The sequence below is a fragment of the Dendropsophus ebraccatus genome, chromosome 3 (genome assembly GCF_027789765.1).
Source record: "Dendropsophus ebraccatus isolate aDenEbr1 chromosome 3, aDenEbr1.pat, whole genome shotgun sequence".
Lineage (NCBI taxonomy): Eukaryota > Metazoa > Chordata > Amphibia > Anura > Hylidae > Dendropsophus > Dendropsophus ebraccatus.
In genome coordinates this window covers 94,496,146-94,510,777 of record NC_091456.1, presented here as the reverse complement: position 1 = coordinate 94,510,777, position 14,632 = coordinate 94,496,146, and the positions used below count along the sequence as shown (strand labels likewise).

The 14,632-nt window shown below is 40.2% G+C and overlaps 1 protein-coding gene across 5 annotated transcripts in view; it reads left to right on the top strand.

Moving 5' to 3' along the window:
* NCAN (neurocan) overlaps window positions 1-13,858 on the top strand; it is a 156,961-nt gene extending 143,103 nt beyond the window's left edge. For 3 of the 5 annotated variants that reach the window (XM_069964409.1, XM_069964406.1, XM_069964405.1), the window contains 5 exons: window positions 8,046-8,204; window positions 8,505-8,587; window positions 8,924-9,068; window positions 9,219-9,401; window positions 12,064-13,858. In XM_069964409.1, the coding sequence (XP_069820510.1) occupies window positions 8,046-8,204; window positions 8,505-8,587; window positions 8,924-9,068; window positions 9,219-9,401; window positions 12,064-12,263 (770 nt within the window). In that variant the 3' untranslated portion in view covers window positions 12,264-13,858. Of the gene's footprint in view, window positions 1-666; window positions 745-8,045; window positions 8,205-8,504; window positions 8,588-8,923; window positions 9,069-9,218; window positions 9,402-12,063 lie in introns of those variants that run through there. The other 2 variants (XM_069964407.1, XM_069964408.1) reach the window with 2 other exon arrangements.
* Window positions 13,859-14,632: the final 774 nt, after the last annotated feature.

The following is a 14,632-nucleotide window of genomic DNA, read 5'->3' as shown; positions in this document are numbered from 1 at the left end:
AGCGCCGCACTACCCCTTTAATGTCAAAACCATATTTTTATAAAGGCAGATTGTAGTGTGCAATGCATTACATGTTCTATTAAAATACATATTGTGCTGTGCAATGCATTACATGTTTCATATATTACTCTAATCTCTGGGGTCACTTTGGGGAAGAACTAAATGTCCAACAACTGTAAGGAGTGCAGGTTGTCAATTCGAACCAGGATTCTGAATTGAATACGGCTGGAGGCGAAGCAGAGGGTGCAACTTCATCAAAAGATGTCTGTTGGGTGGCCCACACAAGCTGAGAGCCTGAAGCCAATGCCCTCAGTTGGGCTGCTCAGCAGAATCCTATGGTGCATGTGCAATCCACGCCACCAGGAGACAGATCAGTGACGCAAGCATGAACTGGCAAGTTGCGGCGTGTGGCCCTTGCCATCAACCTGGCATGATTTAATTCAAGTTGATCAGCAACTCTACATTAGTAGCAGAAAAGTGAAAAGCACTGAAAGACAAACGCTTGACAATAATCACCTTGATATGCTGTAGAAAATACGTGCGTTAAGTATTTCTCTGCTTTGGGGAAATAGCTGTTTAATAGACCTCTGTGATTTTGCTAATTGCATTCAAATAGTCTACTGCGAGATCATGGAAAATCTGTGTTGCTCTCACATTTCCCTACAGTGTAACCAGAAGACAAAGAGTGCATATAGATAAAACAAAAATCCCAGGAGGTCATGTTCAAGAAAGTGAAAATCACATGAAAATACAAAGCTTCTGCTTTGAAGAATCATTTATAATTGATGGATCAAAAGATACTATTGTTGCTGTTTATTACTTATTCCATGGGAGCTAATTAGAAAAAACAGCATAGTACAAAATAGATTACATTACAACAACATTGGATTGTGTAAAGGCAGAAAGATGCTATCTAAATGGATAGACTAATATTCTTGGCATCTTCATTCTCAGGGGTGTTGATGAGAAGCTAAAGTCATGGAAAATTAAAGTATGAGTTAGAGGAATGCCAGTCTAATGATTGCACAAGACAATAATAATAATAAATATATTCATTTGTAATTCTATGGCATGTTAGGTATCGAACAGCTAAAAGGTCCTACAAATCCAATTAGTTAGCTGGCTATTCCATTCCCAGAGGACAAGAGTGGAACAGTCAGCATTGCAGACTATGCAGCTCATTGTGGTCAGAAATATGGAAGGTCCATATCCCTGATGTAAGATTTATTTCTCTTTTCTATGATGTGATGTGTGCCATTGCTTTCACTGCTCTAATTAGCACAGATTATGGAAAACGAGGTAAACAGGTCAATTGCCTAGAGCCCAGAGAGTCAAGGGGCCAACAAAGTTTCTGTACATTTATTCCTACTTAATTCCACATTGGCAAAATGTAATTATTACCTAAACATTACTTCATTAGCTTAAATGTGGATACCACTTTTATGCTAATTAAACATAATTGTGGATTAATTATTTCCAGTTTGGAAATTATACTTCAAGAATTGAAAGCAAGAAAATAATATTAATATTTGTCTTACAGTATTGTGTCTGGAGAGTAAATGATCATTGCTGTAGTACAGGGTAGATGACTGCCCCTAACCCATTAAAAAAAAAAAAAATATATATATATATATATATATATATATATTTACTATATCCATAAAAGAATACTGTTTGACAGTTACACCATTCTTTGTGGTTGGTTAATTTCTTAAAAGATCTGGGAATCAGGCCATGTTACCACTCCCCACATGTTCAATTAGCCAATATGCCATCCTCTCATACAACTGAGCTAATATGCCATATTTCCTATTTTTGTCCTACGCTAAAGTTGATACATACCCTTTTACTGTAACTAAAAAGGATTTGAGTCAGCAGTTGGGACACCTATAGAATAACCTTCCCAATGTTTAACCTTAATAGACATTTAACACTTCAACATATATATAGTCTGTAAACCACCTCCATAGCATTATAAAAAATAATAATAGGTTTGTAAAGATGCGATTCTTTAAAGAAAAACTGACAGCTTGTATGAGCATATATTGCTTACTAAGCAAGCATTTTATTGGTGCCTTAGTCTTCATTGCCTGTTCTGTCATCTCTGTTCAAAAAAAAAAAGGTCTTTTATTTTCTGGGACAGTGTCAGAGAGGCATGTGAGACCCACTATGATCAATAACACTGGACAATGAAGATTTTGCTTCCTGAAAACCCTTGAGTGTATCTTATTTAATTGTCCACAATATATGTGCTGTTATTTAATTTATACATAATACCATACTAGACAAGCAAAGGCTTGAGTTTCTTGCATTTCATTGAAGTTGCAAAACTTCACTGGAATAGGTACAGGCTAGGCACACCTAGACATGTCTGGACGCTGCCTGCAGAGGATGTAAAACCTGCTTGCAAAGATTCTGCAAGTTATTTTAAATCTAAGCAGCTATTAACTACTAAAGTTTTATTTGATCCAGTTAAAATGTCTTGGCAGTGTCGGAACAGTCGCAGTACTTTATGTTACATTTGTGGAGAGTACACGCTGAAGCCTCAATGATGCACCATGACAGCTGTTATCATGAAAGCCTATGAGCTGTACTTTGGATGCAAGTTTGGTGATCAAGACAAATCCAACATCTTTGCAAGATGTCCTATGTGAGGTTGGCTGAGAGGTTCATGCAAGTCAATGCCATTTGCCGTCCCAATGATAGGGCAGGAAGAGAAGGATCATGTGACCAACCGTTACTTCTGTCCTACCAAATTTACCAAATGGTTTCTCTGCTTACACTAAGAAATCAATTGAAAAGGTTTTTATACAGTAAAACTCCAGTAATTCCCCAAAATGAGAAGCAATAACATTTTCAGATTTTTTTTTATTTATTTCCACACCAGATCTTTGCTGTTTTAGCATTATGATCTTGACATGATGATATCATCTTATGGAACACAAGGCAGCTAGTGGCCTCCACAGAGTTTTCACGGCCACCCCTTATAAGACGTTTTATATGTGATAGAATAAAAAGAAGTCTATAATTATTTAAATGCTTGCTGACTGTCCATAGACTATAAATATTATGGATGTCTTCCATTATGTATTGGCATGTGAAATGTGCCTGGTCGGAAAGGGGCTAACATGAAATACATTCTAAAGTAATGGTTAGATCAGCAGAATACACATATTTTCTGACTGCAAATATACTACGTACATGTTTTAAAACTGGACACCTTGCAGTCAAAGCAACCTTTGTGCAACTTTATGTGCAAAATATAAGTGGCTAATAGACAATACAAAAGCCAAGTAAACTACTCTGTTTATGATTCCATGCGCTAGCCGAGGTTCACAGATAAATAGAATTCAGTCCTTAAAGATTTTTCAGGCAAAAATGATTGAGAGCTATCTTTAGGATAGGCCATCAATTTCTGATCGGTGGGGTGCCGACACTGACACCTGGCACGTATCACCCTGGTTGATCAGCTGTTCGAGAAAAGCATTCACTTAACCAGGAGCTAAGCTGCAGTAAATCAGCATTGCCACTATACAATGAACAACACATGGCTTCAGGTCCTATTCACTGTATAGTATGGGCACCCCAGAGATCAGCAATTGATGGCTTACTTTGAGGATAGGTCATGAATACTGTTGAGCAGACTTCCCGTACTGTTCGGGTTCAGCAACGTTCTCCAAACCCGAACACTCAGCATTTGACTCCCAGCAGCTGGAGAAATTGGACACTGCCCTAGGGCTGCCAGAAAAACATGTATACAGCCTAGGGCAACATCCAACTTCTCCAGCCACTGGAAGTCAAATGCAGGGAGTTCAGGTTTGGAGGACATTGGGGAACCAGAATAGTTTTGCAAGTCCACTCAACACTAGTCATGAATCATTTCAACCCATAAAACCCCTTTAAATGGGTCTTTCAAGATCACAATATTAAGGACCTAATTGTGCAGGGTATTGCAGTCAAATTCTGTAAAATTCAAGCAGCTGATGTTTGAAATGCTTTACATTTGTTCATGTGAACAGTTGGGAAGTTTTTTGTGAACTCTATAGATAAAGAGAAGAGGTAAAATGAGTTTGAACATTGTGATCTGTCTATATGTACTGAAAATAGTCTGTTCCACTTGATAATTTATGATAGTGTCAGGCTTAGATCAATAAACCAGCAAGAGGGTAGCAGAAAGGAATGTAAATAGGCTCACATGAGCCTATGCTAGGAGAACTAACACAGTCTCTGTGTAGCTCTGTGTCACTAGTTCTACCATTCAATAAAATATATATTTATATGTATTTTTCGCTTTATGAGATGCACCTGATAATAAGATGCCCCTAAAGTTTTAGAGGTGGGGAAATATGAAAAACATATTTAAAACCAAAAAGTGGGCATAAAGTCGGGTATTATTTGGTAAAGGTCCTTTTACATTTAGGAAAGCACAGCACATAAAGGAAAGACAATCAGGGTGAGAATGGGGTTAATGTGTCTTGTTACAGTTTGCAGTGCCTCGTATATTCATTTTAATCATTGGTGGTCAGTGTCGTTTTTGCTCCTTGTACTGGTGAATGCTACAGATGTGCCAAAAGCACATTACCTTCCCTCACCATGCCTGTGCCACAGAGATGGAAATTGGATCATCCCCCCAGCTCCTTTAACATCATAGGCCCCGATCTCTCAGACGCGGAATCCCGCCATGCTCAGTGTGCTGCTTTGAGTGACACCAGTGCACCAGTGCAGGCACACCTGCTTTTAGTTTTTTGTGGCTGGCTATACTTTTCCCCAATGGTCAGTGACCTGCCGGGTTGTGATTGGTCCCTTCGAGTGCTTATCACGGTGGTCCGGAGTGGACTTATGACCCACCCGGACTGTCGGAACCAGCACCCACAGAAAGGTGAGGTGACACAAGGACAGTGTAGCTTGTGTGTTGGTGCTGGTGCAATAATCACAGGGTCCCAGTAAAATAATTAAACTTTCTTTCTTTACTGATGAACCTTCTGTCATACAAGTGTATCGTATAATACGTAGCTGATGCAGACTGAACTTCACTAGATCTGCCGTTGAGCTAGAGAGAAGAGTTGCAGTGCTGACTTAGTTGTGTGCTGAGAAGAGTACAGAGTGTTCAGATGAGTGGAGAGGAGTAAGTCGTAAGAGTCCCAACCCAAAGTAGTACTGTGTTCTGCCGGAACTTTACAAGAAGAAGAATACTTTAAGAGAATACTTGAGAGAAGAATACTTGTGCTCGTGTTTTGACCTTTGTCACTATACCACCTTTTGCACTGCAGTGTCGAGTCACCCGTCCTATGAGTGTGACACAAGCCCCAGTCCTAGTTACTTCAGTTGAGCAAAGTGTCAGAGTGTCCCGGTGTCACCTGCGTTGCGAGATAGAGACAGAAAGTCTCTGTGTTCTCCATAGGTGTCTGTCTACTACCACACTCCAGACTAGACTACTCTGGACTGAACTGAGCTAACCAAGTATGTCTACACTTCCTCTCCCCACGTGGCAACTTCCTACAGGGTGTATGCAACAGCTCCTGTGAATGGTGGAGAAGAGTATGCAAGAAGAAAGGAGGATAGAGATAGGTGGAAGAGAAGGGTAACTCTCATTGGTGTGCAGATCACAAACAAATCAATAACTCTTACATGACTACAGCTGTGCAACAGTTACAAATATACAGACAGTGACCTCTTGTGGCAAAACTCAAATATACACCTTCATTACCACATTGTTTCTTACAGTACAAGGCTTTGATACCACACCAGCAGGTGGTCCTGACTTCAGGCCTTCAAGATACAGTTCAACAGAAGTCCCACAGCACACCCAATAAGTGGAAAACGTGTAACTTTTCTTCCATCACTTCAAAATAAGGTGCAGCGCAGCAAACCAAACGGGTAACCCCATTTGTTTGGCTGTGCTGTACCTTGTTATTTTGAAGTGATGATATAATGTTTTTTTTCTGTGCTGCACAGTTGACACAATGGATGCTGGAAGAATTGTATGTGGGCTGGCAGGGCATGTTTGCTTTTCACTCTCAGTCCAGCCCTGTGCTCTCGGCTGTCAGGAGCTGTGTGTGCGGGGCAGGGGTGCTTTGTGCAACACCCAACTGCAGCATCTGCCTGGTGCACAAAACCCCTCCTGCCTCCTGCTAAGTACAGCTGCTGGAAAAGGCAATGAGTATCGGTACCTGGACACAAGGGGCATATGTCTGCAGGGGGTATACTAGGTCAAAAGGGGCATATGTCTGCAGGGGATATACCTGGTCACAAGGGGCATATGTCTGCAGGGATATACCTGGCCACAAGGGGCATGTGTCAGCAGGGGATATACCTGGTCACAGGGGGCATATGTCTGCAGGGGATATACCTGGTCACAAGGGGCATATGTCTGCAGGGATATACCTGGCCACAAGGGGCATGTGTCTGCAGGGGATATACCTGATCACAATGGGCATATGTCTGCAGGGGGTATACCTGATTATAAGGAGCATATGTCGGTAGGGGGGCATACCTGGTGACAGGGGGCAAATCTGATGCAGGGGAGGCGCATACCTGTCCTCAAGGGGCATATGTCTGCAGTGGGACATACCAGACTACAGTGGGCATATGTCTGCAGGGGGGTATTTCTGGCTACAGTGGGCATATGTCTGCAGGGGGGCATACCTACCTTCAAGGGGCATATCTGGCTGCAGGAGTTATATCTTGCTACAAGGGGCATATCTGGCTACAAGAGGCAAATCTGGCTTCAGTGGGCGTACCAGGTTGCAGGTGGCATATTTGATTACAGTGGACATACCTGGCTACAAGAAGCATACCTGGCTATGAGGATCATATCTGGCTGCAAAGGGCATACCTGGCTATATGGGGCATATCTGTCTGCAGAGGGCATACCTGGCTATTGGCTATGAGGATTATATCTGACTGCAGGGGGCATAACTTACTACAGTAGACATACCGGGCTACCGGGGCCATTGTATTTGACAACAAGGGCATACTTGGCTGCTTTAGCTTTGGCTGTCCAGGCATGATGATAATTGTAGTTTTGCAACAGCTGGAGGGCCAAAGGTTTCCCATCCCTTGTCCAATGGGAGCATATCTGTCTACAATAAGCATTACCTCTAGCTACAGGGGGCAGGTGGGGATATCTGGTTACAACAAGCATCACCACTAGCTACAGGGGGCATGTCTGGTTACATGTGGCATTTTTTGGGGGGAAGGGGCATTAATAATGGCTATAGGGGTCATTGTTTAAGACTACAGAGGGTACTATATATGGCTACAGGTGGCATTATTACTAACTACAGGGGACATTCTTACTGACTACAGGGGACATTATTAATGACTATAGGGGACATTATTACTAAGGAAGGGGGAATTATTATTTGACATTACTTAACCATTATTACTGGGATTTACAGATCAGTCACATTGTTATAGCCTATTGCTGCAGTATGATCTCTGCCTTATTTCATCAGATCACAACCTTGCGGGTACTCGACTGAAACATCTCATCACATGGGGGTACTTGGCTTGAAAAGGTTGAGAAACACTGTTCTAGGCTGTAAGTGTAATGTGTGTGTGATAATTCAATGTGCCAACTTGGCACAACAAGAATGCACTCATTGACAAAGAAATAGAATTGTCAGATTGAGCAATACTGAGCATGCAGAGGGGGTTCATCATTTGAGTGACAGAAGCAGGATGATCATCTAGTGGCTACATTGGGGCATGCACACAGACAACATGCTCCAGATGGGCCAGATAGATAGATAGATACAGTAGATAGATAGATAGTAAGGTACAGGTGGGCAAGTGACAAATAGGCTTAGACAGATGTACTTAAATTCTTCTTCTCCTTACTGAAGTGAACAGTTGTTGTAATAGTTGCTATGATGACAGCCTCAGGTTATAGTCTGGCATACTAGTACAGTCTAGCTGTAATAGCTGTTGTCTGTACTTCCCTCTATTTCCCTCATACTCATGCTGACTTTGATCTTTACTGAGGTCTCTGTGATCAGGTGGCACTCTTTATGTAAGCGTTTTTTCTTCTTTCTTTTTTTTAGATACAGAGGGCTGTGATCACAATTGGCACAAATTCCAGGGTTCCTGTTATCGTTATTTTCCCCAGCGACGGCCATGGGAGGAAGCAGAAAGAGACTGTCGAAGAAGATCTGGACACCTAACAAGCATCCATTCTCAAGAGGAGCAGGCCTTTATCAACAGTAAGTATATTCACATATGCAAATACATGCATTGCATGTAATAAATTGCTATATTTGGCCAGTCTTCATCATATATATACCATCATTGAGTTTTTTCAATGTTTGGCTATCTTCACAGTGACACTCTCTAATTTGCTGAAGGTGACTATGATGAAATATGGCATCTTTTGTCTAAAAGAGAAATGAACAAGAGGTTAAAAAGTTCAGCTGGTTCAATAGTGGGGTCATTTGCCTGAAATATTTCATCTGATAAGTCAACTATGTAATAAGTTAATTGGCTGGCATTTTGTTCCTGTAAAGGTTTTGGCCGTGAGAACACCTGGATTGGCCTCAATGACAAGACGGTAGAACAGGATTTTCAGTGGACGGATAATACAGCACTGGTGAGTAAGCTGCGCTAATTACGTGGCTGGCTGGCTGGCTACTTCATTAACATCATCCATGTTTGCATGACATTACACTGTATTAAAAAGGTCACAATTTATAAGTTTTGTTCCCTTTTCAGTAGAGCTACTCGTTTTTGAAACCTAATTTAATGTGTTAAGCCCAGCATTATGAACTAATTACCCATAAATTGTTCAGCAGCTTGGATGTCCTGAGCTTAGTGCAGATATATCTAGACCTTCCAATCATGCCAGTTTTATTTGCTGGTAGGTGGTTCCTCCTATACATTAATTGTCAAAATGATGAACCAACTTTGATGTTTATGTCTGTTGCAGCAATATGAGAGCTGGCGAGACCAACAGCCTGATAATTTTTTTGCTGGAGGTGAAGACTGTGTGGTCATGGTCTCCCATGAAGAGGGCAAGTGGAATGATGTCCCATGTAACTATAACCTGCCCTATATCTGCAAGAAAGGGACTGGTAAGAAATCCCCTTAAAATATTTTGTTGTTATTCTGCATTGCTCTGAAATATTAGTAGTATTACATTTGCATGTATAGACAAATGGGATTTAAATGGTATAAAATAAGCATCTTGTTTGGTAACTGAAATCACAATTTTCTTTTGCTAGTGCTTTGCAATGCCCCTCCTACGGTGAGAAATGCTCATATCATTGGCAAAAAGAAAGAAAAATACAGCATCCATTCCACCGTGCGTTATCAGTGCCAAGATGGCTTCATACAGCGACACATACCAACTATTCGATGTCACAAGAATGGAAGATGGGACAAGCCTAGGATCCTGTGCGTTAAACGTATGTATCCCTGTATGTAGATAAATTACACAATGAAATGCAGTGCTGTATTTATAGGTAACAGAGCCTCAGGCTGAGATAAATGCAGCATTGGAAGATCTAAATACAAATACACATACAGTACATATATATTATGTACAGTATATGTCCATAACATAACGATAAGACCATTTGTTACAAATGATAACATATACCTCTAAATAAAAGTCATACAGTTACCAAATAATACTAATATACAAGGACTAAATATTATCACCATACAGTTGTGTAGCTGTAGGGGTTGCAGGAGATACAGCTACAACTGAGCCCATAAACCTCTAAAGAATTTCAAACTTCTGACACTGTTATATAGCTGTTAGGTCAAGAAGACACACTGTACCTTCTATATATCCATCTGTGTGTTCCAAAACATAGAAAATGTTTTTATTCTTCAGTGAAAAGAGCCAAAGAGGTCCTGAAGTGCAGTAAGCTGTAAGGGCCCTATTACAGGGACGATTATCATGCGAAAAATCGTTATATTGTTTGAATTTAAACGATAATGGTTCTGTTTAATTGCAGGCAAGGATCGAAAAATCGTTCTTGTGTCATTGATCATTGATTTAGATCTAAACCTAAAATTTTCGTTAATCGTGCGCTAATCGCTTGCTGACCATTCGATGTAATTCCACATTTGTTCGCTCCAGTTCTGCATTTGTTCTCTAAGTTCGTTCAGTGAAATTGCAAATTGTTCATTGTTTTGCTGGGATCAGAAGGAATAAACAATCATTGTAACGATCGCAATAACAATCGTAGTAACGATCGTAACTAACGACTATCGTTCTGTGTAATATGGTGAAGATTTTAGGTTAACGATAAACAATCTTGTTTGCAATCGTTTATCGTTAGTAGTTCATTGTTAAAAATCATTCCGTGTAATAGGACCCTAACACCTCCTTATTCCCCCCTCCTATACCTGTCCCTGCTTGGGACTCCAGGTAGAGAAGGTATTGCAGCTTGTGGCTATTCAGGAGCTTGGAAAAGCCTCTTTGACTCTTTGTACAAGAAAATAAAGGCATTTTCTACATTCTTCAAGCACTGATGAATATATGAAAGGTACCATGTGTCTCCTTGTGCTAACAGCTATCTAACAGTGTCAGCAATTTAAAACATGTTGACAGATTCCCTTTATGGTTGACTGTTTATGCCTGATGTGCTAAAATTCAGTTCCAGTGGTCAGCTGTATACAGATGTCTGTGCAGAAACAGGAGCAGAGGTGTCACCAGGTTAGAGGTCATAGAAGGAAAGTAATAAAACAAGAGACAACACTGACAGAATCAGAGAAGATAAGAACTGTTTTTTAACTCCTACCTCCTAATTTGGTATCTGCCTAAGTTGTTCACCAACATAGTACAAAGGATTTGTGGTTGGCTGAAATATTGATAACAGAGGATTGTTGTTGGTAATGGTGTGTATTCTGAGCAGAGACCATTACAAGTGGTGTGCCTCAAGGGTCTGTATTGGATCTTATTCTTTTTAATATGTTTGGTAAATGACATAAAAAAAGGTTTGGTAGGTAAGGTATACGAATTACGCAAAAGTGTGCAACAGGAGCTTATATTTATATATTGTAGAAGGGAGAAACGTCCTGCTCCTTGTTGCAGATGTCCCGATTCATGTTTTAGAAGTCCCCTAATGTTCTGCAATAATTTTTTGCAGGTTATAAATTATGCGCCATAAAGGGGAGTCCGGTGAAATAGAATCTTTTCCAGCAGGCAGGGGCAGGGAGGAACAAAATACACTAGCGCCACTCACCTGTCCCCGTCCGTGCCTCCGCAGCAGTACCTTACTGCTCCTGGACTCCTGCCAGGCTCCTGAATCTCCTTCTCCAGTGACATCATGACCCAGCTGGTGTATTACCTCCTCAACCAGTCAGTGACTGGGGCAGGCTTGGGGGTAAAATGAGTTCCAGTGGTGGGGGTGGGGTAATTTGTAAAGTGCAAAAAATAACAGTAAGAAATTATCTGTAAAAGGGGCGTTCCTAAGTCTATGTTCACACATAGTATATCCATCAGTCTTTTGATCCTTTTTTTCAACCAAAACCAGAAGTGGATTGAAAGCACAGAAGCAGAGCAAATCTTTCCATTATAATTTTGTCCTACCAGTTACACTCCTGGTGACATGACAGACATGACACTGAGGCACTCTGGAAAATGTGGGATGGCACTTCTTTGGAGGGCTGCACAGCCCATTTGACAGCCAGAGCTATTAGGTACTGGGGTGAAATCTTTAGACCAATTGTAAAACCACATCCAGGTGCAGTAGGCCCTGGGTTCCTCCCGATGTATGACAATTCTAGGCCTCATGTGGCAGTAGTGGCTGAAGTGTTTCAGTAGTTCCTGCACGATGAAGGCATTGATGCTGTGGACTGGTCCACCTGATCCCTAGACCTGAATCCAATTAAGCACATCATATCTTGTTTCATCCACCAACGCTACGTTGCACCATACTGCCCAGGAGTTGACTGATGCTTTAATTTTTTTTATTTTTTTTTTAATGATTCCACTAGAATATTCTTCTGTTTAACAGTGGCAGTGAACATCTGTCATCAGGAGAGAAAACTCATAAATCAGAGAAAATAAAATGAATTGTGTATATTGATATGTAACTTTCTTCTACCAAACAGCCAGAAGACATCACAGAAGTCGAAGACATCACCACCAGCACAGACACCATCAGCACAACCAGCATCACAATCGTCACCACCATAATAATAATAATCACCACCATCACCATCACCACCATCATCACCAGCACAAATCCCACCGTGAGAGGAGAAAAGAGGACCAGCACCCACATCGGAGAGCTAAGGACAACTATTATTAATGAGCGTTGAAGTATTGTCCTGTGCATTCCATCTTCTGCTGAGAAACCCATCTTGGGTTTGGAGCAACCAACATGATGCAGGAGAAGACTTATTAATTCCAGAACCCGTTAGTATTAGATGTTTGCAAGAACATTTCCAGTATGGCCCTGATGCAAACAGTACCAGATTGAATACAAATCTCATTTCTTTTATAAGTAAATCTGGTGTTTATATTTGTGCGTGTCTTACTGAGCACCTTTATTCTAGAGCCAAACAACAGTACGAAAAAATAGATATACAACTCGGAAGATCATTAAACAGGATGCAGTTTAATTTATGTCTTATTTGTCATACCTCTATTTAATTGCAGAACAAACATTGCAAAAACCTGTCCAACAGAGACTTCTTAGAAAACATTTCCTTAACAAGAAAATAATGCTGTTTGTTGAAGAATGCTCTTCTGAATGAAGAATTTTACATGTGACTTGTCAATGTGCATCTGATCTGGAACACAAAAAAAATCTATTTAAGGGACTAGTCTAAATTTTGATGCTATAGAAGATATTGACAGCTAGATGTGTTTAAGAGCACAAAGCACATCAATAGTTCAGTGATTGAAATGTCATAGTAGATTTGATAATTTCTTAGGTGTGAAACCATATTGCTCAACGATTCCTTAATATCTATGTTCTTTAGAACAGTTAATGGCATTCATACTGACATGGTTTTGCTTAGCCTGGTGTATAACAACTATACTTACGTTCCTCACTCCAGCCACCATTCTTATAGAGGCAGTTTTGTTCTAGAAGGCTTCTTCTGTTTTGTGTACTGCCCCCTATGCCAATCAGTGGCCACAGCAGTTTCCCTTCTCAGCTGCTGATTGGCTGAGATGGTAGTGCACATGCTGACCCAAAACTGTGGAATGGGACTGGCTCCATCAGAATGGTGGCGGGAGTGAGGAAAGTACATTTGTTATGGACCAGCCTGAATAAATGAATAATCTATCTTGGAATACACTTTTAATGGCATAATAAACACTTACATTTTATACTATAGTCTCTGTAGAGGTAACAAGTTTACCTTAAACATATCCTGAACTAGAAAAAACACAGCTGCTTTCTTGCAAAAACACACCCAAGCTCAGAACAAGAGAGGTGATACTTTTGGAAGAAAATGGACATGTTTTTTTAAGCCTGGATAACCAATTTAAAATGCCAGGTGAACTCTGTTCTTCTGATTTTATTGTGTTCTGATTGCAGCAAGATTTCCCAACAATACCATCAGAAGTGCTTGTTTTTTCCCCATACACGGTCTACCTATTCCATTTCTAGACCATGGGATCAATATATGTATGGAGAGGATATGCTTGTATACATCAGTTTGAGCTCCCATTATTTCTTTTTATGGAAATACTTGGACCACTGAGGTGCTTCTTGTTCTTTTTTTGTTCTAGCTACATTCAGTCATTGTGTGGTTGATAATAATATAGGCCCTGATATGGAGCAGTGGTCCATTACCAGTTCCAGAGATAGGACATGACTTACTATGCCCTGCTCGACCAGCATCATTATGTAATATACAAATGTAGGTTTCTGAAGGAGTAGGGAAGGGTATAATAGAGGGACAGGAAGGGTGGGAAGGGTGGGGGAGCTCTGTCTTTTGTATTATTACTGTTTGCTTACAAATAAAATGTAGTGCTGTTTTGTGGTAGGAATATTATCTCCTAGTTCTTGCTGGGTCTCTTTGCTTAACCTTTGTTATTTGAAGAGTATGGGTATGAATGGGTAACATATCTTTTGTGTACATGAAAAATATCACTAAATGGTCTTATGCACACTACATATTTGCCCTATATTCTCCCTACCTGTTTGGCAACAAAGAGGAACAGGATAAAATCACAATCGGGAGCTTTTTTAATGGTCTTTAGCACAGTCCATGCTGCCTAATCACAGAGGAGAGAATAATGGAAGAAACATTGTAGTGTACAAATACCCTTGCTCTCATGTTATATATTTCATATATTTACCAGCTACAATTGTGTTGCATTGAATATGGTCATTGAGATAGGCGAATAAGGCCATCACAATCTGGTTGGCATTCCTATTTATTTTAGGTAACAAAGGTTTACAAAGTTTGAATAGTAAATGGAGCCATGTATTTTAATTCTTATTATGTTACATTCTTTATAAAATTTACATTACAAAAAAATTATCATGTGACTTCCAAGAATTCTTTCTGATTAAAAGCTGAACAATTCAAAAGTCTTTTTAACAATATATTCATTATTTTTTTCTGTGTACAGTACTTTACAATACATTGTAACAGTTTGCAAAGTGCCTATGAAGGTAAAATTGTTTTTTCTTCATTCATCTCTGCCATACAAAAACAT